We start from the raw sequence: 25,622 nt of genomic DNA on the forward strand, positions 1-25,622 counted from the left end.
CTATGCAACATCCTCCTCTTTTTCAAAGACAGCTGCAAAGTTTTCATTTAATACCTAAGCAATGCCCCTTACCTCCATGTGTAAATGCTCTTTTAAGTGGACCTACAACTTGTTTAAGCATTCTTTTACTATTTGTGTGTCTGTAGGAGTCTTTGGGTTTCCCCTTAATGATAGCTGTTAGACTTTTCTCTTTGCTTTTCTTATTTGCTTTTTCATCTCCCCTTTAAACTTTTGGGAGTTTAAGCAACAACAAGGATTCAAAGTTTTTCCTTGAACCTGCTCACCTGGTGCCTGGCTATCATTATTGCTGTCAGTATAAAATCCTTTAATTTTGCCAAAAAGGGTAAGGTTTTCCATTACAGAAATTCTAGGTGTGAATGATTGATTTTGAAATTACTATCGTACTCTTAACATCAATATTGCCCTGAAAGCACAAGAAGAAAATGGTGTTGAAGGAAATCTGATGGTAAATAGCAAGGCAAATTTGACTGAGGTTACAATTATGCTTGCAATTAATACAATTCAAAGATGCTATGCACCAACTACTTTTGAATCAAAACTAAAACCAGGAAGAAGTGTAACTCAAAAAGGAAAGGGATATTGCCAGTTCCAAACTTGGTCCAAGTAAAATGACCCAACATGGTCAAAGTAGCCTGACAAAATGTTATGAATGGTCTCATAATTATCATTGTAATGGGCAGTTGTACAAAGATTTAATCCAGTGTATAAAATTGCCACAGGACCAAAACATGGCATAAACAGAAATGGACCGGAAAAGCAAGTGAGCGAGGATAACTGGATGGCTGTACCAAAGAATCGACTCAGGGAGTTTGTGCTGAATGGACTTCTTCTGCATTTGATCACTATGATTGAAGTATAGTCACTCCACTCTGCAGAATGGTTTTATACATTGAAAGAGGCTAGCACCACAAATACCTTATACATTTGCATATCACAACTGATCACTGATCAAACCAGCCACACTTAAAATGGATTTACATTTCCAGTCTAAAGCCCAATTCAAGGTACGATTTCCGAAAAATGAAGAAGCAATGTAATCTGCAAGCTAACTTATGATGACAACACAAAGAAGCTTCCCAGCAGCCTCTTCTATCTCTGTCAGAACTATTTCATGACTGACCAACTTGTCAGTACCAGATGATTCAAGAGGATTGAAATTTTAGCACTGAACGTGAATTGCTTCCTGACTCCCAACAGAGATTCTTTAGAATTTTCAAATAGACTGCTATAATTTTGGTAGCAGCAAAACAGAAAATAAAACATAATGAATTAAGTGTGGGGAATTGTAGGAGAATTGAGGTAGTTCTATTTTATCTCTTCTTTCATATTTTCTGTTTGGATTGTTCAGTACTTTTACTACAATAACCGTAGACTTTCATTGCCATTAGTGAAGCTTTGAAATTAGTGTCTGTTTTGCCTTTTAGTATTTATTTACATATACTTTGCAATATGTTGCTAATAAAATAACCCACAATTTAAAGATTGTCCATTCACAAAGAATGGCCATGTTGAATCCAAGAGAGAAATTTAAAGTAGGAAATGTAGGGGGGAGGGGGGGAGAGGGAAGGAGGTGCTTGGTGGGAGAGAATGCTTTTGGGAAGGCTCAATCCGGGCAGTGTTGGCCCTTCCACAGGATTTAGGATCTCTGGGTGGAACCCCTGACCCTGCACCCCTCACACCATCCAACAGCTCAAGAAGGGATCCAGGCCACAGGTGAATACTGGTGGGAGGGGGAGGTCAAGAAATTGGATGGATTTGGGGTGCAGACAGCAAGGTAATGCGAAAGCTTACTGCAGGTTCTCACTTCCTGATCCTGAATCTCTTGATCAGGCACTGACTGGTTTGTTTTTTGGGCATCCAGTATTGTGAACTCCCAGGTATCAACTGGCCCTGGGGCAGCACAAGAGTCCATGAGACTTCCTGCCCCAGAGACAATCAGGGCAGAGGCAGGAGGGTGTAGGAGTTCTCATGGGGCATCCTCCAGTCCTGTAGCTAAACTTGTCACAGGTAAGAAGGCATTAAATTTCATTCCATGTGCCTATAGGTTAAATAGAGTTTTACAATTAAAGTCTTCTGGCAAATATCTTATTTCATCACAAGATCTATTTATGATCATAACCCTTACCATTGTCAAATAAATTTTTGATACGAATAGGAGAAACTTGGCCAGTCATAATGTTAGAAGCAGACTTTTATAGTTCAGTGAATTATCTAAATTTGGTTTGTTGCACGACTGCTAACATGGTCTCTCATCCAAGACTGATGTCAGGAATGTAACTGTGCCTATTCTTGACAGCTATAAAGATAGATTTGACTGCAAAACAGGATCTTTCAACTGATAAGTGGCAGCAACGAAAATACAGCCAGGGGCTATCAGCAGTGTTGTCAATAGCAACAAGGTAGCATTCAATTCAGCTGTAGTCCAATGGATTGGTTTGAACTCATCTGCAGCTTTCAGAGATCATCAAGTAAATCTTCCTTTTTCAGTTTTTAGAATCTGGCAGATTTGTAGAAAGGCAATCAAAGAAAAAAAATGGCAGTTTGGCTTTCTGAATACATCTTTTTGCCAAGGATCCATTTCACCCTTAGCCATATTCCTGAAAAAGCGTGATATTAACAGTTCAACTTTTGCCATGATCGTGAAACTAGTGGACTAATAAAAAAAATGCTTTGATCCAAGTACTTTGTCTTCAAACATTGTTTTATTTTTGGTGAGGCAATATTTGTTATGTTACTTGTTACATGAGCTTGGCAGCTGTACATTTTGGTACAACGTTTTACATTTTAACTCTTGTTGTATAGTTTTATCTCAATTACTCTCTTCTCCAATGCAAGTTCAGACTAAATCAACTGCAATACACAGTTGAATGTGCCCTAAGCAGACCCAAGCTGTAATTATCTGGAAAAGGTAATCATGGTACTTCTTAAATCTTTGCAGAATACATCAATTGAGATTAAAACAAGCCATGAAGGAAGCCTTGCCTGACAAAAACATGACTACCACCAACACCAGACAATGGCGCTCCTAGGTGGATTTAGAATTTAAGATGTTCGATGGACTTTTTAAGTGACAAATATACTTTTAAAACACCAGTTTCAAATTATCTGAATTTTATGATGTCACTGATTTATTTAGAAAATCAAACACTTTGAGCAGAATTCTTGTCAGAGGTGCTGTTTCAGTGCACGTATGGCAGCACTTAATTTTTTTTGGAGGAAATCTGGTTTTGTCTGAATTCTCAACTGCAGAACATTTCAAATATTTTTTTCATGGGATGTGGGTGTCACCAGTAGCACCAGCATTTGTTCTCCATCTCTAATTGTCCTTGAACTGAGTGGCTTGCTAAAGCCATTTCAGAGGGTAGTTAAGAGTCATTCACATTGCTGTCAGTCTGGAATCAGATAAGATAAGGATGGTGGATTTTCTATGAATTCTTACATCAACTCATCATAATGCCTTTTATTTTTTGTACAGTTAGCATTATAGACTGAAATTAGAAGACTGTTTAAAAAGCCAAGAATTGCTGCATGCTTTGAAAAACAAGGCAAATGGCCAACATAATTTAAACAGCTGCTCAAACAGGCAGTAATCTAATTATAGGCTGCAGATGAACTGGAGTCAAGGGACTTTGGTTGACAACAAGAAGTTTATTAGTCTATGGAAAATTGACCAGTTATTGATGACACAGACCTTTGCCTATCAGCAAGCATGTGACTGGTTCTCAGGTAACTGAGCAGCTTAGGGTGGGAACAAAATATAGAGAAGTTGACAGATCTCCACCAGCTCAAGAGCTATCTCTGTTCTCCAGTAAAATCCACTTTAAACCTGAAGAAAACCAGTTTATCTTTCCTTCAGCAATTGCTATTACCTGTGACTGTTAATTGAGAACTCTTTTATAAGTGAACCAGACATGCTGTACCTCTTGCAAACCAATGGAAGTATTGAGAAATGGAAGGCAGAGAAGAAACGTTCTGATCAGAAAAGAGAAACTCAACAGATCAACTGAACTGCTTTCCCAGTTTTCCCCCGTCCATGTGTTTGTTTTCCTGTCTGTCTATGTGCTGATGGAAAGAGGAGTTTACAAGGAGATTAGGGCTTTAATTTGCAGTGTTGTATGCCAACAGTTTGTAACTGTTTACCTGTAGCCAGATTCAATGTTTATAATAAATAGTAATTCTTATTAACAGCACAGAAACGCAGTCTATGCTTTCCGTTAACCTGGACCTAGAAGATGATAATTTGGGGATTTTCGAAGACTTATTTTAAAATATGTAACTTTTCTGATCATTCTGGTAATAGCAGGGCTTGATTTCCGGAATGTAACCCCCATGAGTAGTGACAATAGTTTCATGAGACTACTTGGATGAGAATATAGGAGGCATGGTATTCCGAATTTATTTCTTGAATTGAAATTCCCCAAGTGCTATTTGGCATTTGAACCGAAGTCCCCAGTGCATTCTTCTGTTGATTACGTGTTCATTGAAATTACCCCTTTACTAGTATTTTTGTTTAATGGGAGTGCCTAGTGTGCAAAAAAATACACCTGCCACTTTGAGGTAAGGTTCTACATTTTAACTGGGGGTGAAAATCAAACTTCGAATCAGAGAGTCATGGGATCATTCAGCATTGAAACAAACCCTTCAGTCCGACATGCCGACCAGATTTCCCAAACTAAAATGTCCCATTTTCCTTTGTTTGACCCATATCCCTCTAAATCTTTCCTATTCATGTATTTGTCCAAATGTCTTTTAGATGTTGTAACTGTACCGGCATCTTATCACTTCCTCCGACAGTTCATTCGATATTTGCACCAACCTGAGTGAAAAAGCTGCCACTCGGGTCCCTTTTACATCTTTCTCCTCTCACCTTAAAACCATACCATGTAGTTTTGAACACCCCCACCCTAGGGAAAAGGCCTTTGTTACTCACCTTGTCTATGCCCCTTATGATTTTATAAACCTCTTTATCCTTCCTATAGCAGGATGATCAGAGCTATGCACAGTATTTCAAAAGTGGCCTCACCTATGTCCTGTACAGCCAAAACACGAAGTCCCCACTTCTATACTCAATGCTCTGACCGATGAAGGCAAGCGTGCCAAATGCTGTCTTTTTCATCACATTTACCTGTGATGCCAATTTCAAGGAACTATGTCTCTCTGTTCGATAATACTCCCTACAGCCCTATCATTAATAGATCAGTCCTGCCCTGATTTGCCTTACCAAGATGCAACACCTTGCATATATCTAAATTAAACTCCATCTGCCACTCCAGTGGCCCAAGTGATCAAGATCCCATTGTACTCTTCGATAACCTTCCTCACCATCCAGTACACCACCAATTTTGGTGTCATCTGCAAACTTACTAACCATGCCTCCTATATTCTTATTCAAATCATTTATATAAGTGGCAAACAACAGTGGACCCAGTAGCGATTTTTGCAGAACACCACTGGTCACTGACCTCCAGTCTGAAAAACAATTCACTACCACAACACTCTGTCTCCTACTGTGAATCCAACTGGCTAGCTCTCCCTGGATCCAACATGATTTAACTTTACTAACCAGTCTACTATACAGAAACTTGTCAAAGGTTGTAGACAATATCAGCTGCTCTATCCTCAATCTTCTTGGTCATATCCTCAAAAAAGTAAATCAAGTTTGCAAGACATGATTTCCTACACACAAAGCCATTCTGACAATTCCTAATCAGTCCTTGCCTCTCCAAATGCATGCAAATCCTATCTCTTAGAATCCCCTCCAATAACTTACTTACCACTGACATCAGATCCATTGATCGATATAGTTCCCAGGTTTTGAAACCCCATCAAAAACTTCCAAATGGAAGAAAATGGGAGTCCTGCTTTTAATGGGCCTCTAAAACTTTGCAACATCCCTGAAAAATGGTGTGCAAGAACAAATTATCGGAAGTTAGGGAAGAAATTATGGGGCCGCTAGCGGAGATATTTGTATCATTTACAGCCACAGATGGAAGACAAGAGGGTGGCTAATGTCTCTTTACTACAGAAAGGCAGCAAGGAGAAGCCTGGGAACTATAGACTAGTGAGTCCGATGTCAGCTGTGGTTACATCCTGCTGAAGAGTCTGGAATATTCTGAATATTTTCACAACCTTCAGATATCAGTATTAGGTGCTCTATTGTAATGTTTTTCATCATAAAGATTTGTTCTGTAAGGGCAGTAATTCATCATAAGAATTTGCTCTTACATTGATTATTGTATATTTGTTAACATGCATCACAGTGCTTTCCACTGAAATAAAGCACAATGAGATTAGACAAAATTGTCATTGGCTGACCTGACCATAGGGGCTGTTTTCTCATTAGAGAGTTGACTGGTGGTGGTTTAACCTGAGGGTCGTCAAGCCTCAGATAAGGGGAGAGGTTGAGAATGTGAGTCCAAAACGTATCAAAAACCACATTGTTATCTTTTCTACTGTGATTTAAATGGCTTTGGCTGATTAAAAGGAAGCTTTGTGTTACACTTGATCAACATCTACTTCTCTACACTGAAAGGCAGATAAACTGTTAATTGCCAATCATCATTAATTGGTGCATTTCCATGACAGTACCTGTACCAATCACAACTCTCCCCTCAGAATCCCCAAAGTATGGAAACAGTAAAAAGCTTGTTTTTTCTCGAGTTGGTATTCTTATGAATTGTCCTAAAGAGTACATGTTGAAAGACTTCAACAAAATCTCTCTTTTTCAGCAATACTCAAATTCTCAATTAATCCTGACTTTTAAGGTTCTGAAGACTAGTTTCAAGTCTACTGGTATTCAACAGTCAGTACAGATCCACACCTGAATTGGATATTTATAATTCCCTTCCAATTAGATGATCATATACAATTATAGAGGGGTTAAAAGTTAAACTAATATTTATGCACGGTCTATTTGTGTTAATTTGTTATAAATTATTTTAAATTGGTAGAATACTTTCATTCTCAATCTTAATCAACCAAGATCTTGGATCGTCTCCCAGCTTCGCATCTCAGCACGAAGATGCCTCTGTTATTCATGCAGTCAAGAACAACCATTCTCAAATTTCAATAAATATTTCCTTACCAAGTCAAGTGTAATAAGAATGACATTATGCCAACATAAATTTCCAACCCTATTAAAGGTTACAATGTAATTGTAACCAATGTATGTCATGTTTTTAAAACGGCATATGGAACACAGAGATTCTTGTGGATTCCATTGTTATTTAAGTAAATTGTCTTTGGACCAGAAATAAACTACAAGTTTGTTTATGTTATCAAACTGGGAGGGACAGCAAATAAGTAAGAAAGGCTCACTAAATGTGGAGGACCTCTACAGAGCAGATGTTTTGACTGAAGACCAGCAGCTGCCATTTCTCTTGAATCATTGCAAACTCAAGAGGTTAGGAAATAGTGATAATATAAATTAAATGGTATTATTCTTAGGATCTGCGAAATACAAATCAGAATATTTTCCTAACTGTAAGAGACGAGCAGCTGTGGAGGAACAGGGATTTGTATGTCCATTTACATAACTCATTAAAACTAGTCAACAGCTATAATAATTTATCATAAAGAATAATGAAATGTTGGTCTTTACCTTAGGAGGCTGGAATACAAAACAAGGGTGTGTCACTTCAGTTGTACAGAATCTTGGTGAAACTCCATCTGTGGTGATTGGGTCTTAGAAATGATTGATTGGCCTTGAATGGAGCTATAACACAGGTTGACCAGTATGATTTCAGGTCTTAAAACACTCAATTGCAAATGTTTTGTGAATGTAGTTTGTAGTGCTGAGAATTTAGAAGATGCTTAAAATGAAAAGAAATGTAATTGGATAGTCCAGGAATTATTTACACTGGTGTCAGAATTCAGAGTTGAAAATTGTGGCACTGGAAAAGCATAGCAGTCAGGCAGCAACCAAGGAGCAGGAGAGTCAACGTTTCGGGCAAAAGCCTTTCATCAAGGATGTGGGGTCGGGAGAGGGGTCTAAGATATAAATATTCACAACTCTGCCTGCTCCAGACCCACCAAACTTATCTCTGCATACCTTGACACTATCCTGGCCCCCTTGGTCCAGGAACTCCCCACATACATTCGGAACAAATGGAGATCCCTTGCAGCTCCCCCCCCACACCCGGTAGGCAGGTCGTCAAGCACTTTTCACACCTGCCAGGATGACAGGCAATGGGGCTGATGCCGACTTAAAGCCTGAACTGGCCTTTAATTGACCACATTAAGGTCTTAGCTGTGCCTACACAAGAAGAATCCTAGCCCTCTCAAAATGAATGCTAATGTTGCATTTGCTTTCCTAATAGCCAAATGAACCTGCGTGTTAATCCTTAAGGGAATCCTGAACTAGGACTCCTCAGTCCCTTTGTGCTTTAGATTTCCAAAGCCTTCCCTATTTAGAAAATAGTCTACACCTCTATTTTTCCTGCCAAAAGGCATAATTTCTCACTTTCCCACATTGTATTCTATCTGCCCACTCTCCTAGCCTGTCATTTTACAGCCTCCTTGTCCCTCCACGTATCTTTATGTCATCTACAAACTTAGTAACAATGCCCTCAGGTGCTTCATCCAGATCATTAATGTATAACATGAATAATTGTGGTCCCAACACTGACCACTATGGAGCTCCACTAGTCACCGGGTGCCATCCTGAAAATAACTGCTTTATTTCTACTCTGTGCCTCCTGCAAGTCAACAATCTTCTATCAAAGCCAGTACTTTGTGTCTACAACATGGACTTATCTTATTCAACAGCTTCCAATGCAGCACCTTATCAAAAGCCTCTGAAAATCCAAATAGATCACATTCACTGGCTCTCCTTTGTCTAATAAGTGCAGGTTAGGTGAATTGGCCATGCTAAATTGCCTGTAGTGTTAGGTGAAAGGGTAAATGTAGGGGAATGTATGGAGATTGCACATTCTCCCCGTGTCTGCGTGGGTTTCCTCCGGGTGCTCCGGTTTCCTTCCACAATCCAAAAATGTGCAGGGGAGGTGAATTGGCCATGCTAAATTACCCATAGTGTTAGGTTAAGGGGTAAATGTCGGGAATGTGTCTGGGTGGGTTGCGCTTCGGCGGGTCGGTATGGACTTGTTAGGCCAAAGGGCCTGTTTCCACACTAAGTAATCTAATCTAAGCAATCTAATCTAATCTAATATGGTTGTTTTCTCCTCAAAGAATTCAAACTGTCAGACATGATCTCCCCTTGATGAAACTGTGCTGACTTAGTCTTATTTTACAATGCACTTCCAAGGTGGCATGGTGGATCTTTGGTTAGCACTGCTGCCTCACAAGGCCACGGGCCAGAGTATGATTTCACCCTCGGTCGACTGTGTGGATTTTGCACATTCTCCCCGTGTCTGTGTTTCTTCCTACTTGCGCAAGTTCGGTGGATTGCCATCCTAAATTGCTCAAAACGTCCATGGATATGCAGGTTATGTGGACTAGCCATGGTAAGTGCAGGGTTACAGATCGGGTAGGGGAGTGGGTCTAAATGGAATGTTCTTCAGAGGGTCGGTGTGGACTTTTTTTTAGATTAGATGCCTTACAGTGTGGAAACAGGCCCTTCGGCCCAACAAGTCGACAACGACCCTCTGAAGAGCAACCCACCCAGACCCATTCCCTTACATCTAACACTATGAGCAATTTAGCATGGCCAATTTACCTAACCTGTACATCTTTTGGACTGTGGGAGGAAACCGGAGCACCCAGAGGAAACCCACGCAGAAACGGGGAGAATGTGCAATCTCCACACAGGCAGTTGCCCAAGGCAGGAATTGAAACAGGGTCCCTGGCGCTGTGAGGCAGCAGTGCTAACCACTGAGCCACTGTGCTAACTTGATGGACCAAATAGCCTGCTTCCACATTGTAGGAATTCTATGATTCTAAGCACTTCACAATCTCATCCTTAATAATGGACTCTAAAATCTTAACAATGACAGAGGTCAGGCTAACTGTCCTATAATTTCCTGGCTTCTCCCTCTCCCCACGCCTTAAACAGGGGTGTTACAGTATCGACTTCTCAGTCTTCCTTACTCTAGGGACTCCTGAAAGATCACCACCAATACCTCGACAATCTCCTCAGCTATCACCTTCAGACACCTGGGGCATAGTCTATCCGGTCCAGGTGAATTATCCACCTCCTGCCACTTCAGTTTCCCCAGCATCTTCTCCTTAAAAATGGCCACTATACTCACCTCTAGCCCCTGATTTTCTTTAAGTTCTGATTTGGTACCGGTGTCTAACACCATGAGGACTGATGCAAAGTACCTATTCAGTTTCTCCGTCATTTCTTTGTTCCCAATTACTTTCTTCTCCAGCCTCATTTTCCAGTGATCCAATCTCCACTCTTCTCTCTCTTACCTTTTAGATAGAATCGTTGAATAGATTCCCTACAGTGTGGTAACATTTGGCCCAACAAGGTCACACCGAGCCTCCAAAGAGTAACCCACCAGACCCATTCCCTTACTATATTACTGTACATTTACCCTTGATGGATACAAAAAACTCTTGCAAATTCTTTTTATGTTACTAGCTAGCTTACCCTTCTCCCCACTATTGCTTTTTAAAATTATTCTCTGCTGGTTTTTAAAGGTTTCCCAATCCTCTGGCCTCCCACTGATCTTCACCACATTCTATGAGCTTTCTTTTGCTTTTATGCTGTCCCTGACTTCCCTTTACAGCCATGGCTGCCTTTGTATATTTCTTCACTGTTGGGATGGATTTCTGCTGTGCCTCCCAAATTATCCCAGAAACTCTGGCCATTGTTGTTCCACCATCTTCCCTGCTAGACTCCCCTTCCAATCAACCCTGGCTGGCTCCTCCCTCATTATTTTTAGTTACTTTTACCCAACTGAAATATCATTAAATCTGATTGCGGCCTCAGCCTTTCGAACAGAAGGGTGAATTCTATCATATTACAGATACTGTTCCGAGTATGGTCATTTCACCTTCAGCTCCCTAATCAAGTCTGGCTCATTACACATCACCAAATCCCGCACTGCCTTTTCCCTATTAGGCTCTACCAGTGCTGCTCCATACAAAATCTAATAGACATTGCAGTAATTCCTTAACTTGGGATTTGCTACCAGTCCACGTGCTGCAGATTGACACACAATGTGGTTAGGTAGGGAATTCCAGGATTTTGACCCAGCGACAGTGAAGGAATGACAGTATATTTCTTAGTCAGAATGATGAGTGGATTGGAGAGGTGATGGTGTTTCCTGTTACCATGTATTTGCTGCCATTGTCCTTTTCGGTGGAAGTGGTCATGGGTTTAGATGATGCTGTCATTTTGGTGAATTTCTGCACTGCATCTGGTACATAGTACACATTGTTACTACTGTTGGTGCTGTGAACAATTCTGGATATTCTTTATGAAAAAGGATGGAATAACACAAGCACTTGAAATAACAAGGAGAAATTTAGTTGCTTTATATTCTACAGGAAGATATATTTAAATATTTTAGTGGAGGTAGGAAAAGACAATTTAGATTTTACTACTTAACATTGACAGTAAGGTTGATATTGGTTTCTGCAAGTTCAAGAAATAGACAAATATTAGAGGTCATCATTCATCTTAGACACTATGATTAGTGAAAATGCTATCATTTCTGGTCTTTAATTTATCTATGCCCTTTATATTTCTGTAATGTTAATTAATTAAAACTAATAAAGGTTGCTTTTGGGAAAATTAGATGGTCCAGTGGTGCTGCACTGTTGCTTCACTTCTGCACCCTAAATTTGAATGTAGTTCAAAACTGACTAGATGACCTTACTCCTTGTCACACTGAGGTTGAAAGGACCATCTTCTGACACATCATAGCAATAGAATGAAGGGAACAGAGTCTCTACATTCTGAAAGATCACTATTCAGTTTAGTTCTTCTTTGTTTTTGGTGGGGTGGCAGTGTTTAAAATTGACCAGAGACCTTGCATCTGATTGTCAACCATGATCCCGTTTGTCAGATCATATTGGATTACGAATCGCTTTTAATACCCTTCTTATCAAAGGTTTGCTTGCCAGTCAGTGTTGAAGCTCCATCAAGGAGGAACCAGAGGATGATCCACGCCTGTTGAACCATACTCTAACTAGCAGGCAAGGTTTTCAAGAGAGAAGGGAAGGAAGGAAAATTAGGATCTAGCAAAAAATAGAAATGAAGATGTTAGCTCCACAATCTAGTTAGTGGCTACATGCAAAAGATCAGTTCTCCAAATAAGAATTTTTAAGCAAATTGATACTCTTACTTTAAAATGTAACAAAGATGGCTCTCAATCCAAAGATTGCAAATGCAACGTTCTTGAAATATCCTTGACAATAAACTTTCCCCTCCTACTAATAAATAGCAAGACACCAACAAATGGAGAGGCTTGAAGGTTCCTAAATTTATAACCCACGCAAAGTACCAGAACTTCATATCTTGAAACATGAGCTTACTATTTTTTGTTAACAGAACTTGACAGTGGAATATACTGTCAGCAGGGTACATTCTGGCAATATACACAAACCTTCGAAGATGCGTGCAAGTTAGAATGATTACACCAGCATTAAACATTCCTCTATCAACATTTTTCAACCAAGAGGTATTTCATAAATGAATATATCATTAAAACCACTTATTCAAAGATGATCAATTTTCAGAAGTTCACAATGAAACTTTGTCACTGATGTGTTCATGTCAGAGGGAGGTTAATCTGTAGAACTCTTTGCTACAGAGGGCTGTAGAGGAAAAGTCATTGAGAGTTATTTAAGACAGAAATATATAGGTTCTTGATTAATAAGGGATTAAGGGTTATAGGAGAAGGCAGGAGATGAGGTCTAGAAACATATCAGCCACGATCTAATGTTAGAGCAAATTCAAAGCCAAATGGCTTAATTCTGCTCCTATTTCTTATGCAGAGACACATATCTGAGACTAAGGAATGGTGTTTGCTATTGAAATCAAATTATATATACCTATTAGCAGGACTTGTCTCCCCCTTGTCTTCTCCCAAAAGTGTTGACCAGTGCCATGACTGCTAAGCAATCTCTTATTTACTGCATAGTTATTTTTAAAGTGCAAATATACCGAGCAAGTGTTGGAAAGTGAAGCATCCAGAAGGATATCATAACTAAGTGATGGAAATGTGTTGCTGGAGAAGCGCAGCAGGTCAGGCAGCATCTAGGGAACAGGAGAATCGACGTTTCGGGCATTAGCCTGAAGAAGGGCTAATGCCCGAAACGTCGATTCTCCTGTTCCCTAGATGCTGCCTGACCTGCTGCGCTTCTCCAGCAACACATTTCCATCTCTGATCTCCAGCATCTGCAGACCTCATTTTCTCTTCTATTATAACTAAGTGTAAAGTTGTCTCTAACCAACCTTCACTGGTATGGAAATTTCAGTAATAATCCCCAAACAGTGATCAAAAACAAGAATCTTGGTCAATTTTCTCTTCCAAATCCAAAGGTATTGAGTGTAAGTATAGCTTTCTGACCGACAATTTGCATTTCCTTGGTCGGCAGGGATCTGTATTCATCAAATAAAGTACCTGAACCATTCAGAAAGCCTTAAATAGTAACTTTCAAACTGTGAGATAACTTAACTTGTTAATAAGAAGCAAATGAACATATTCTGGTTAAGATGGTAAAGGTAAAAAAAAACCAGAGGAATATCTGTTTCTCTCTCAGCTGACTATGGCAGCCACAATAAAAGATACTAGATTAACTAAATATATCATTTCAGAACTTACCATCATCTTTTGTTCTTTCTATTACAGGTGGTGAACTTGTCACTCCATCCCCAATTCTGGTAAATGCCAAAACTTGAATCTCATATGGACTATACTTCCTCAGATCATTTAGGACAACAGATTGTGTAAAATTTCCTTTCACAAGATGAGTGCAAATACTTAATTCAGAATCTTTCTCTTGGTACAGGATCTGTAAATATAGGCAGTTTAATGTACAACAGCGAAAGTGTACTTTTAATACTCCACACATTTTAACTCTGAGTGAAAGAAATGTCATATTACAAAATATGCACACATTTTCTGAAATTAAAAATTTAATTTCTAACACTGGAAACAGTGTTAACAGGAAAAGGTAAATTTAAAAAAAATCAACCACTTCAATTACTGGATTCTTGAAATAAAACAATTTTTTAAAAAAAGTTTCTTTGTTTGTTAAGTCTACATTTTAATCCTGCTCAAATGTTTGAGATATGTTTTGTACTCTGCATGAAATTAATATACAGCTTGTTGCATGAAAACCTTTCACATAATAGGATACTTAATGATATTACACTGGAAGGCACAAGAATGATGGAGTACAAAATTTAAAATTATGCTAAGCAATCAAGTTCTTATCAAGATAGCTCAACAGGTTTACAACTGGGCTGATCAATGGCTAATGAAGTTTAACAGTGGTGACTGCGTAGTACTGACTACTAGGAATTAACCTCGAAGAGAATAATTGACAGAGCTTCCTCCAGTTCAAAATTAAAATCTGCTTCTTTTGCCTAGAGGCAAAAATTCTCATACAGAGAACCACAGATTTGCAATAAATCTCAAACAAACTTCTGGGATAGCAGGATGAGAGCGCAATAAGTTGCTGGGATTCAAGGCTGAAAAGAAAATTGTACAGTTTGACTTCAGTCATGTGTACCAGTTTGGCTTAGTGGCAGAAATCTTGCCTCCAAGTCAAAAGGTTGAGTTTCAAACTCTGCTTCAGTAACTTAAGAAAATAATCCATACTGACAGTTGTATGGAATACTAAAGATGGCTGCATTGTCTGACCAACCTTCTTTCAGATGAGACGTTAAAATCCCATCCATCAGTTCAATTCAACATAAAAGATCACATGCCACTATTTAAAAAAATAGCTGAATCTTCCAGGCGTCTGGCCCAACATAAATCATCCCACAATAAAAACATAATATGGATATAAAAACAGAAATGAACCGATTATTAACTCTTTGCTGTTTGTCAGATTGTGCTATGCTGCCCCATTTGCCTATGACCAACAAAGAATTCATATTAATACTAACTGACAGATTGCAATAAACTTTAGGATATCATGATTTTTAAAGGCTTCCCAATCCTCTGTCTTCCTACTGATCTTCACCATACTGTCTGTGTTTTCTTTTGTTTTTATGCTGTCCCTGACTTTTCTCGTCACCCACTATTGTGTCATCCCCTTCTTAGTATGCTTCTTCTTCCTTGGGATGAATTTCTGCCATACCTCCCGAATAATCCCCAGAAACTCTTGCCATTGCTGTTCCACCATTTTCCTTGCTAGGTTCCCATTCCAATCAATTCGGGTCAGCTCCTCCTTCACGTCTTTGTGGTTATCTTTACTCAATTGTAATATCTGATTGTATACACCTGATTCCAGCGGCTGCCTCTCAAACTGCAGCGTGAATTTTTTCATATTATTACAGGCTGACTTGTAGGTAGCTGGTGCTCCCATGCATCTGTTGCTCATCTTCTACACAGAATTGGTTGTGGATTTGGAAGGTATTTTCAGACCACCTAGGTGAGACACTGCAGTCCATCTCGCAGTTGTACACACTGCTGCCATTCTTCATCAATGATGAAGGATGTGAGTGCTGGTGGTGATGTACTGTGTTCTAATCAAATGGGCTGCTTTTTCCTGAATGGTATCCAGCTTCTGGAATGTTGTCAGATTCAACTCATTCAGATAAGCGGACAATATTCCATCATGCTCATGACTTTTTGTATAAGAGTTGGTGGCAGGGTATGGGGAAGAAAGGAAATGAGTTACGTGCTGCAGAATTTGTAGCCTCTGAACTGCTCTTGCAACCATAGTTGACCCAGTTCAGTTCTTGGCCAATGCCAACCGCCAGATAGTGGCAGCAGGAAATTCTTAATAGTGACGCCATTGAACATCAAGACGTGATGATTAGCTGTTTTCTTATTGGAGATAACCATTGCCTGCAACTTGAATGGCATGAAGGTTAATTGTCAGTTATCAGGGCTGGATGTTGTCCATGTCCTGTCATATATGGACAAGGTCTGTTTCAGTATTTGAGAAGTTGTGAATATTCCCATTTCTGATCTTATAGAGTCATAGAGATATACAGCATGGAAACAGATCCTTTGGTCCAACCCGTCCATGCCGATCAGATATCCCAACCCAATTTAGTCCCACCTGCCAGCACCCGGCCCATATCCCTCCAAACCCTTCCTATTCATATACCCATCCACATGCCTCTTAAATGTTGCAATTGTACCAGCCTCCACCACATCCTCTGGCAGCTCATTCCATACATGTGCCACCGTCTGTGTGAAAAAGTTGCCCCGGAGGTCTCTTTTATATCTTTCCCCTCTCACCCTAAACCTACGCCCTCTAGTTTTGGACTCCCCGACCCCAGGAAAAAGACTTTGTCTATTTATCCTATCCATGCCCCTCATAATTTTGTAAACCTCTATAAGGTCACCCCTCAGCCTCCAACGCTCCAGGGAAAACAGCCCCAGCCTGTTCAGCCTCTCCCTGTAGCTCAGATCCTCCAACCCTGGCAACATCCTTGTAAATCCTTTCTGAACCCTTTCAAGTTTCACAACATCTTTCCGATAGGAAGGAGACCAGAATTGCACGCAATATTCCAACAGTGGCCTAACCAAAGTCCTGTACAGACGCAACATGACCTCCCAACTCCTGTACTCAATACTCTGACCAATAAAGGAAAGCATACCAAATGCCTTCTTCACTATCCTATCTACCTGCGACTCCACTTTCAAGGAGCTATGAACCTGCACTCCAAGGTCTCTTTGTTCAGCAACACTCCCTAGGACCTTACCATTAAGTGTATAAGTCCTGCTAAGATTTGCTTTCCCAAAATGCAGCACTTCGCATTTATCTGAATTAAACTCCATCTGCCACTTCTCAGCCCATTGGCCCAACTGGTCCAGATCCTGTTGTAATCTGAGGTAATACACTTTGCTGTCCACTACACCTCCAATTTTGGTGTCATCTGCAAACTTACTAACTGTACCTCTTATGCTCACATCCAAATCATTTATGTAAATGACAAAAAGTAGAGGGCCCAGCAAAATCCTTGTGGCACTCCACTGGTCACAGGCCTCCAGTCTGAAAAACAACCCTCCACCACCACCCTCTGTCTTCTACCTTTGAGCCAGTTCTGTATCCAAATGGCTAGTTCTCCCTGTATTCCATGAGATCTAACCTTGCTAACCAGTCTCCCATGGGGAACCTTGTTGAATGCCTTTCTGAAGTCCATATCTACTGCTCTGCCCTCATCAATCTTCTTTGTTACTTCTTCAAAAAACTCAATCAAGTTTGTGAGACATGATTTCCCAGGCATAAAGCCATGTTGACTATCCCGAATTAGTCCTTGTCTTTCCAAATACATGTACAGCCTATCTTTCAGGATTCCCTCCAACAACTTGCCCACCAACAGCTGAAGGTGGTTTGGTTGAGAACACCACCCTGAGGAACTCCTGCAGAGATTCCTGAAGGCTGGAATGATTGACCTCCAACAGCAGCAATCATCTTACATTATTCTGGGTACAACTCCATCCAGCAAGGAGGTTTCCCTCTGATTCACATTAACTTTTGTTTTACTTGGGCTACTTGATGTTATACCCGGCCAAATTCATACTTGATGTCAAGGACATACACTCTCACCTCACCTCTGGGATTCAGATGTTTTGACTATGTTTGGACCAAGATTGTAATGAGGCCAGAAGCTGAGGGGCCATGATGGGACCAAATTGAGCACCAGCAAACAGGTTAATCCTTTGCAAGTGCTGCTTATTAGTACTGTCAATGACTGCGTCCATCACTTTACTAACAATCGAGTAAGTGGTGAGAGGGACATGCATGGACAATTTTCCATATTGTCAGGTAGATGCTAGCATTGAAGCAGTACTGAAACAACTTGGCTAGGGTCACAATGAGCTCGAAAACACAAGCCTTCAGTACTATTGCGGAAATGTTGCCAGTACTCTTAGTCTTTGTAGCAGTTTCTTGATATCACATGGAATGAATCAGATTTGTTGAATACTGTCATCTATGATGCTGGGGATCTCTGAAACAAATTCAGATGGCCATCCACTCGGCATTTCTGAAAATTAATGCCAGTACTTCAGATGGGGATATTTGGAAAGTGTCCACTTACTGTTAACTATTTAATGGTACACCACCATTCACCACGAGAGTGGTAGGACTGGACAGCATAGATCAGATTCATTATGGGATCACTTAGCCTTGCCTGTCTATTACATGCTGTTTCTGCTGTTTGGTCTGCCATTAGTCCCGTGTTGTAGCTGTCCAAGTTGGCCCTTCATTTTTAGTTATGCCTTGTGCTTCTGCTGGCTAGCCCTCCTGCACTTTTCATTGGACCAGGGTTGATTTACCTCTAAGTGATAATGATAAGGTGAGGGGTATACCAAGCCATGAACTTACAGATTGTGGTTCAATACAATTCAGCTGTTGCTGATGGCCCACACTGACCAATAGACGCCTGGTTCTGAGTTGTTAGATCTTGTTCAAAGTCTATCACATTTAGTACGGTGCTGGTGCCACACAAGACAATGGAACATGTCCTCAGTGTGAAAACAGGAGTTATCTCCAAAACGTGAGGCCACTCCTAATATTACTGTTAAGGAAGGATGGACTTGTGACAAGGACGTCAATGAGATCCAAGTAGAACTTCTCTTTTGTTGGTTCCCACAACACTTACTATGGGCGCGGATATGAAGCTATGTCCTTGAGGATTCAGTCAGCTCTATTAGTAGCGGTGCTATGATGATGGGCACTGAAGTCCCCCTCCCAGAGTACATTCTGTGCCCTTGTCACACTCAGTGCTTTCTCCAAGTGGTTTTCAACATAGCATAGTACTGGTTCATCAGCTGAGGTGTGGGGTGAAGAGAGTCAGTGGGTAGTAGTCAGCAAGAGGTTTTCTTGCCCATGACCTGATGCCATGAGATTGCATAGAGGCCAGAGTAAAAGATAAATGTCTGTAGAGGGTATGCCACCATGTAGCCATCTCTAGTGACAGTGGACATCCTTTATAAGGTATGATTCCATAAGTATGACAATGTCAGGCTGTTACATAGCCTGTGGGGTAGCCCTTCCAATTTTGGCACAAGGTCCCAGATGTTGTAGGGTTGACGTGGATGTGTTTGTCATTGTCAATTTTGGGACCTAGGTTGATGTATGATGTCAAGTGCGAAATCATTTTCATTTCTTTCTTTAGGCTTTGTAGTAGTTTTATAGAATAGTGTGTCTTGCTAGGCTGTTTCAAAGGACAGTTAAGAGTCAATCACATTATTGTGGTTTGGAATTACAGTTAGGCCAGGAGGTAACAATGGCAGTTTTTCTTTCCCTAAGGGCATTAGTGAACCAGATTTTTTTCGGACAATGAACTGCAATTAAATGGTCACAATTAAGCTAGTTTTTAGTTCCAAATTTTATTAAATTCAAATTTCTCCATTTGTCATGGTGCAGGCTTAGTGGGTTTCACTGGATGACCACCACTTATTGCCTGGCCCTAGTTACCCTTTAGAAGGTGGTGGTAGATTGCTTTTTTGAATTGCTGCAGTCCATGTGCTGTAGGCAGATTTGAACAAATGTCCCCAGAATACTGACTTGGCATTCTGGATGGATTATGATCCAGTGATATTCCCAAAAAGCTACTGTTTCTCCTCAATGAGTTAGTGGATCCCTTTGGATTAACAGAGAACTTTTCTGATCATTCAAATAATAAGAATTTTGCCCTGCAGTCACCAACATCCCTGAGACCCCATCATCAAACACTGGTGGGCAATCACAGACACAAGATTTAACCTGATATCCATGTTAGTGCAGTGGGTACATGAGGAAGCAGCATTTGGGAACTCTGATGAGTAGCTCATGCTGTGACTGAAAATTCCTTTGATGTTTTACAAATTTCATGTCAGCAGGTGATGCAACATCAACCACTTAATTTGACAAAGGTAGCTGCAACACCACTCTAGAATCTATATATATCCAGGAATATCCATACAATATCCAGGAGAGAGTAGCTCACTTGATGCTCCTGTCATTTGACACTCATTTCATCATTGCCATGCTATAGCTGCAGTACACAAAATCTGCAGATTGCAACGCTGAAACTCACCTTTATTTTGACAGCCCCACCCTTCATGATCCATTGCCATTATTAAAGATAATAGTAGTAATAACATGTCACCACCCTCAATTTCCTTTCTAAATCGCACCATAACCTTGGACATACATCAGTAGGTCAATCACCAGCACCTTCTCAAGGCTAGACAAGGATGAGTAATAAATGTTGCCTTGGAATTATCATCCACAATTTGAGAACAAATGAAATTAAATACATTAATTAAATTAAACACCCACTATTATGATGTGTATATAAAACACACATGACAATTATAAATAGAATAAGCTATGAAATGCACTGAAAAATCATTTTAATTCCCATTCATGACTCAGCCCATATTTCAGTTGTAGATAATTTTATCACCCTTCACAGGATCTCCTCTATTTAGAGAAAGTGAGGGCCACAGATGCTGGAGATCAGAGCTGAAAATGTGTTGCTGGAAAAGTGCAGCAGGTCAGGCAGCATCCAAGGAACAGGAGAATCGACGTTTTGGGCATAAGCCCTTCTTCAGGAATGAGGAAAGTGCGTCCAGCAGGCTAAGATAAAAGGTAGGGAGGAGGGACTTGGGGGAAGGGCTTTGGAAATGTGATAGGTGGAGGGAGGTCAAGGTGAGGGTGATAGGCCGGAGTGGGGTGGGGGCGGAGAGGTCAGGAAGATGATTGCAGGTTAGGAAGGCGGTGCTGAGTTTGAGGGATTTGACTGAGACAAGGTGGGGGGAGGGGAAATGAGGAAACTGGAGAAATCTGAGTTCATCTCTTGTGGTTGGAGGGTTCCCAGGCAGAAGATGAGGCACTCTTCCTCCAACCGTCGTGTTGCCATGGTCTGGCGATGGAGGCGTCCAAGGACCTGCATGTCATTGGTGGAGTGGGAGGGGAGTTAAAGTGTTGGGCTATGGGGTGGTTGGGTTGGTTGGACCGGGTGTCCCAGAGGTGTTCTCTGAAACGTTCCGCAAGTAGGTGGCCTGTCTCCCCAATATAGAGGAGGCCACATCGGGTGCAGCGGATGCAATAGATGATGTGTGTGGAGGTGCAGGTGAATTTGTGGCGGATATGGAAGTGTCCCTTGGGACCTTGGAGGGAAGTAAGGGGGGAGGTGTGGGCGCAAGTTTTGCATTTCTTGCGGTTGCAGGGGAAGATGCCGGAGTGGAGGTTGGGTTGGTGGGGGGTGTGGACCTGACGAGGGAGTCACGGAGGGAGTGGTCTTTTCGGAACGCTGATAGGGGAGGGGAGGGAAACATATCACTGGTGGTGGGGTCCGTTTGGAGGTGGCGGAAATGACGGCGGATGATACGTTGTACATGGAGATTGGTGGGGTGGTAGGTGATGACCAGTGGGGTTCTGTCCTGGTGGCGGTTGGAGGGGCGGGGTCCTCCGCCCTTGATCCACTTCCCGCTCCTCCGCCCTTGAGCCTCCTCAAAGACTGGGCATTAAGTTGAGGGACAGAGTTAAGAAAATTCTGAAGGCTCTTCAACAAAAGAGAATATTACCAATGTCTCTTCTCAAGAAAGCCTGACTAGCTTGTAAAGTAATACACATTAGTGAGTTGACTAATATGATCTTATTGAATTCTATATATATCCAGCTGTATTTACTTAGCCACAAAGCACATCTGTTTATGAATTAAATGATTTTTCCCAATAAAAGAAAAATACCATCAATGCTGGAAATCTGAAACAAACATAGAAAATACTGGAGAAACGCATGGGTCTGCCAGCATCTATGCATAGTGAAACAGTTAATGTTTTGAGTTCAATATGATTCTGTTTCTGTCTCCACAGATGCTGCCTGACGTGATGATTTTATATAGTTCAGGAGTCAGTGGACAAAAACCATCTCATCCAAATCTGCATTGACAGTGAACTAGGTAATCGGAGTTCAACAATGGAGCATTTGGGAGCTTTTAAGATTGACCTGAATCTTAGATAGATGGCCAAAGAAGATCTAGTAGAAAAGTGTGTTGAATTCATAACTTGCACACTAATAATTCTATACCTTATTGGATGGACTACATTTACAGGACAGCAGAATTAAAATGTGATGAGCTGAATTTGTAGATGTGCAGCTTGAACAGCAACATAAGAATATCGTATTAAATGCTCTCTAAATCCACAATCTTCACCCTACTGCACTGGTATTTTAAGAACACAGAAACAGATATTTCAGCTCCATTTACCTACTCAGCACTTTTGTTAGATCCTAGTTGGTCACATGGAATAGAACATAAAAGTCCCTACAAGGCAGAATGTCTGCATCGACCCTCCAAGAGCATCCCATCCATACCCACCACCCCGCCTATGCCTGTAATACCTTAGCTAATCAACCGAGTCTACACATCCCTGGCCATTTTGGGGCAGTTTAGCGTGGCCAATCTACCTAACCTGCACATCTTTGGACTGTGGTAAGAAACAGGAATACCTGGTGGAAACCCACAGACATGGAGAGAACGTGCAAACTCCACACAGTCACCCAAGGTTTGATTTGAACTTGGGTCTCTGGCTCTCTGAGATATCAGTGCTAATCACTGTGCCACTCTGTGCTATCTGTACCTATATCGCATTTATCTGCCATTGATGAATATCCCTTCACCCTTACCTAACAAAATAAAATTGAACTTGGGATTTTGTGTTGGCACAGCATCTATAATTTAGAAAATATTGAATCAGAAGTTGCAATCTAACCATATTTAATGCTGTTTATCTGACAATGTTGGGCATAAGTGTAAAATTGTAAACTAAGCTTCCTGATTTTACACTATCAGGATACTGTAGGTCCTTTTACAGTCAATAGAATATTGCCTTCGAGGTTTTCCTTTCCCCTAAACTGATTAGTTAAGTGGCTGGACAGTAACACTAGCAGCAACGTTTCCTAATTGTAACATTGGTGAATAGGAGAGTGATAGATCAGCTAGTTTTTTTAAATGTCATCTATATTTTTAAGGTAAAAGTACCCATACCTTGTATCCCAGGATCAGTCCATTTTGCTCAGAATCTGGGACTGGTCCCCACATGACCAGTATCTGTGTGGAGCTCACAGCCTCTGTTGTAATATTTCCCGGTGCAGCTGATGGAACTGAAAGTTAAAAAATAATATCATTGCGACAGTTAAAACTATAAGAACATCCCAAACTATAGGGTGCATTGTCATAACTGGATAAAATGAATGGCCACATCAAAAATAGGTTGAAGCCAGCAGCAGGTGGGTGAGAAACTAGGGCCAGTCCAGCAAGGGTCAGGAGGTCGGGTCTGTTGAGAAGTGGGGATCTGATCTGGTCCAGTGAGGAATCGGGGTGCTTGGGCGATAAAAGGGCTGAGACAGAGTGATGGAATGGGTCTCCAGTGAGTCAGCGGAAGGGGATAGTGTCAGGTCACGGTCTGGAGTCAGCGGGTGAGAGAGATATGAATAGGATGTGTTGGGTAGTCACTCAAGAGATACACTACATATTGAATGGTCTAACTTTACTGAAGTGTTTTGCATCAGTCTTTTACTGTGGAGAAGAATGGAAGTTAGAGAACTTGAGGAAATACATAATGAAAAGTGTCCATATTACAGAGGAGGTGCTGGACTTCTTAAAATGCATTAATCCCTGGGATCTGATCAGGTGCACCCTAGAACTTTGTGGGGAGTTTTGGAAATGATTGCTGGACCCCTTGCTGAGATATTTGTATCACTGATAGCCACAGGTGAAGTGATGGAAGACTGGAGGTTGGCTAACGTGATGTCATTTTTAAGAAAGGTGGTAAGGAAACGTCAGAGAACTATAAACCAGCGAGCCTGATGTCAGAGATGGGCAAGTTGTAGGAAGGGATCCTGAGGGACAGGATGTACATGTATTTGGAAAGGCAAGGGCTGGTTAGGGATAGTCAACATGGCTTTATGCATTGGAAATCATATCTCACTAACTTGAGTTTTTTGAAGAAGTGACATAGAAAATTGAAGAAGGCAGAGCAGTAGACGTCGATATGGACTTCAGTAAGGCAAGGTTACGCATCATAAACTGGTTAGTGAGGTTAGATTATATGGAATACAGGGAGAACTAACCATTTGGATACAAAATTGGCTTGAAGGTTGAAAAAAGAGAATGGTGGGTGGTTTAAGGGCAACACGGTGGCTCTGTGGTTAGCCCTGCTGTCTCACATCGCCAGGGACCCAAGTTTGATTCCAGCCTTGGGCAACTGTCTATGTGGAGTTTGCACGTTCTCCCTGTGTCTGTGTGGGCTTCCTCCGGGTGCTCCGGTTTCCTCCCAGAGTCACAAACAGTGCAGGCGAGGTGAATTGACCATGCTTAAATTGGCCACAGTGTTCGGGGATGTATAGGTTAGGTTCATTACTCGGGGGAGATGTGGGGCAATGGGTCTGGGTGGGATACTCTTCGGACGGGTGGTATGGACCTGTTGGGCTGAAGGGCCTGTTTCCACACTGTAGGGATTCTAATTCCAATTCTTTTCGGACCGTAGGGCTGTGGCACAAGGATTGATGCTGGGTCCACTGCTTTTTGACATTTAAATAAATGATTCGGATGTGAATACAGGAGGTACGGTTCGTAAGTTTGCAGATGACACCAAAATTGGAGGTGTAGTGGATGGCCAAGAACTTCCTTGCAGGGGCCATTCATAGATGAGAATGAGAACCTGGGCACCAGGGTCATTTTTAGTAACCTAAGAAATTTGCTCTGAGGAAATAGTAAGCATAATTTAAAGTCATCTCATTTTAACTTTGGCTTTGGCATTTTCAATATTACAGAATGTTTCATTTACTCTGGTGCAGTTAAATCTGCTTAACTTGGACATTAAAATTTATCCTTGCTCACGTTACACTCCACTTAACATCAACAACTTTACTGGCAAATAGAAGATGACTTATATGTAAGAGCAGTTACATTATATGGACCCTGATACCATACTCCGCTCTTTAATGTCAATGGCATCTAATGCAAATTTGAGCCATCTTTTAGCAGGAATTCTGAAACATGCTCAGTACGTCACAAATTTCTTGTGACATTGTTTCCAACTCACGACAGTGACACATTTATAGAGGGATGGTATTGGTTATTTAAGTTAAAGATGCGAAATGGCCAGCCAGAAGAGAAGGGTGGCTTCATTTAAATGTTCCCATATATTAAAAATATTCAATACGGTGGTGGTGAAGTAAGTTCATCTACTCCATTCACTTTTCTTTACTTTTCCTTTTTTTTAGTGTTTTACTTACCTTTCTTCTCAATTGTGGAGGCAGTGATGGTGCTGGTATCGCAGCTTTGTTGCTGTCCAGAGTGTGGTAGCAGCTGGGGGCATGGATTGGGACATTTGGCGGTGAGTTAGAGTTGCAGTGCATAGCAGTGGCTGGGGGTCTGTCTCAGGACATTGAATGTTGGAGATAGAGCCAAACATGGGAGGAATGAGCCCAAAACAGAGTTGAGAGAGGTCCCCCAGCATCAGTGGTGACATCAAGAGCAATGCGGGCATGTTGAT

The 25,622-nt window shown here is 41.1% G+C and overlaps 1 protein-coding gene across 3 annotated transcripts in view; it reads right to left on the reverse strand.

Moving 5' to 3' along the window:
- Positions 1 to 25,622, reverse strand: part of sdk1a (sidekick cell adhesion molecule 1a) — a 932,616-nt gene that overhangs the window by 144,714 nt on the left and 762,280 nt on the right. For all 3 annotated transcript variants that reach the window (XM_043711904.2, XM_043711902.2, XM_043711903.2), the window contains 2 exons: positions 23,111 to 23,226; positions 13,758 to 13,947 (listed from right to left, as the gene is read on the reverse strand). In XM_043711904.2, coding sequence (XP_043567839.2) covers positions 13,758 to 13,947; positions 23,111 to 23,226 — 306 coding nt within the window. The remainder of the gene's footprint in view (positions 1 to 13,757; positions 13,948 to 23,110; positions 23,227 to 25,622) is intronic.

The sequence above is a fragment of the Chiloscyllium plagiosum genome, unplaced genomic scaffold (assembly GCF_037043375.1).
Source record: "Chiloscyllium plagiosum isolate Xiang-an unplaced genomic scaffold, Cpla_swu_hap1 HiC_scaffold_20, whole genome shotgun sequence".
Lineage (NCBI taxonomy): Eukaryota > Metazoa > Chordata > Chondrichthyes > Orectolobiformes > Hemiscylliidae > Chiloscyllium > Chiloscyllium plagiosum.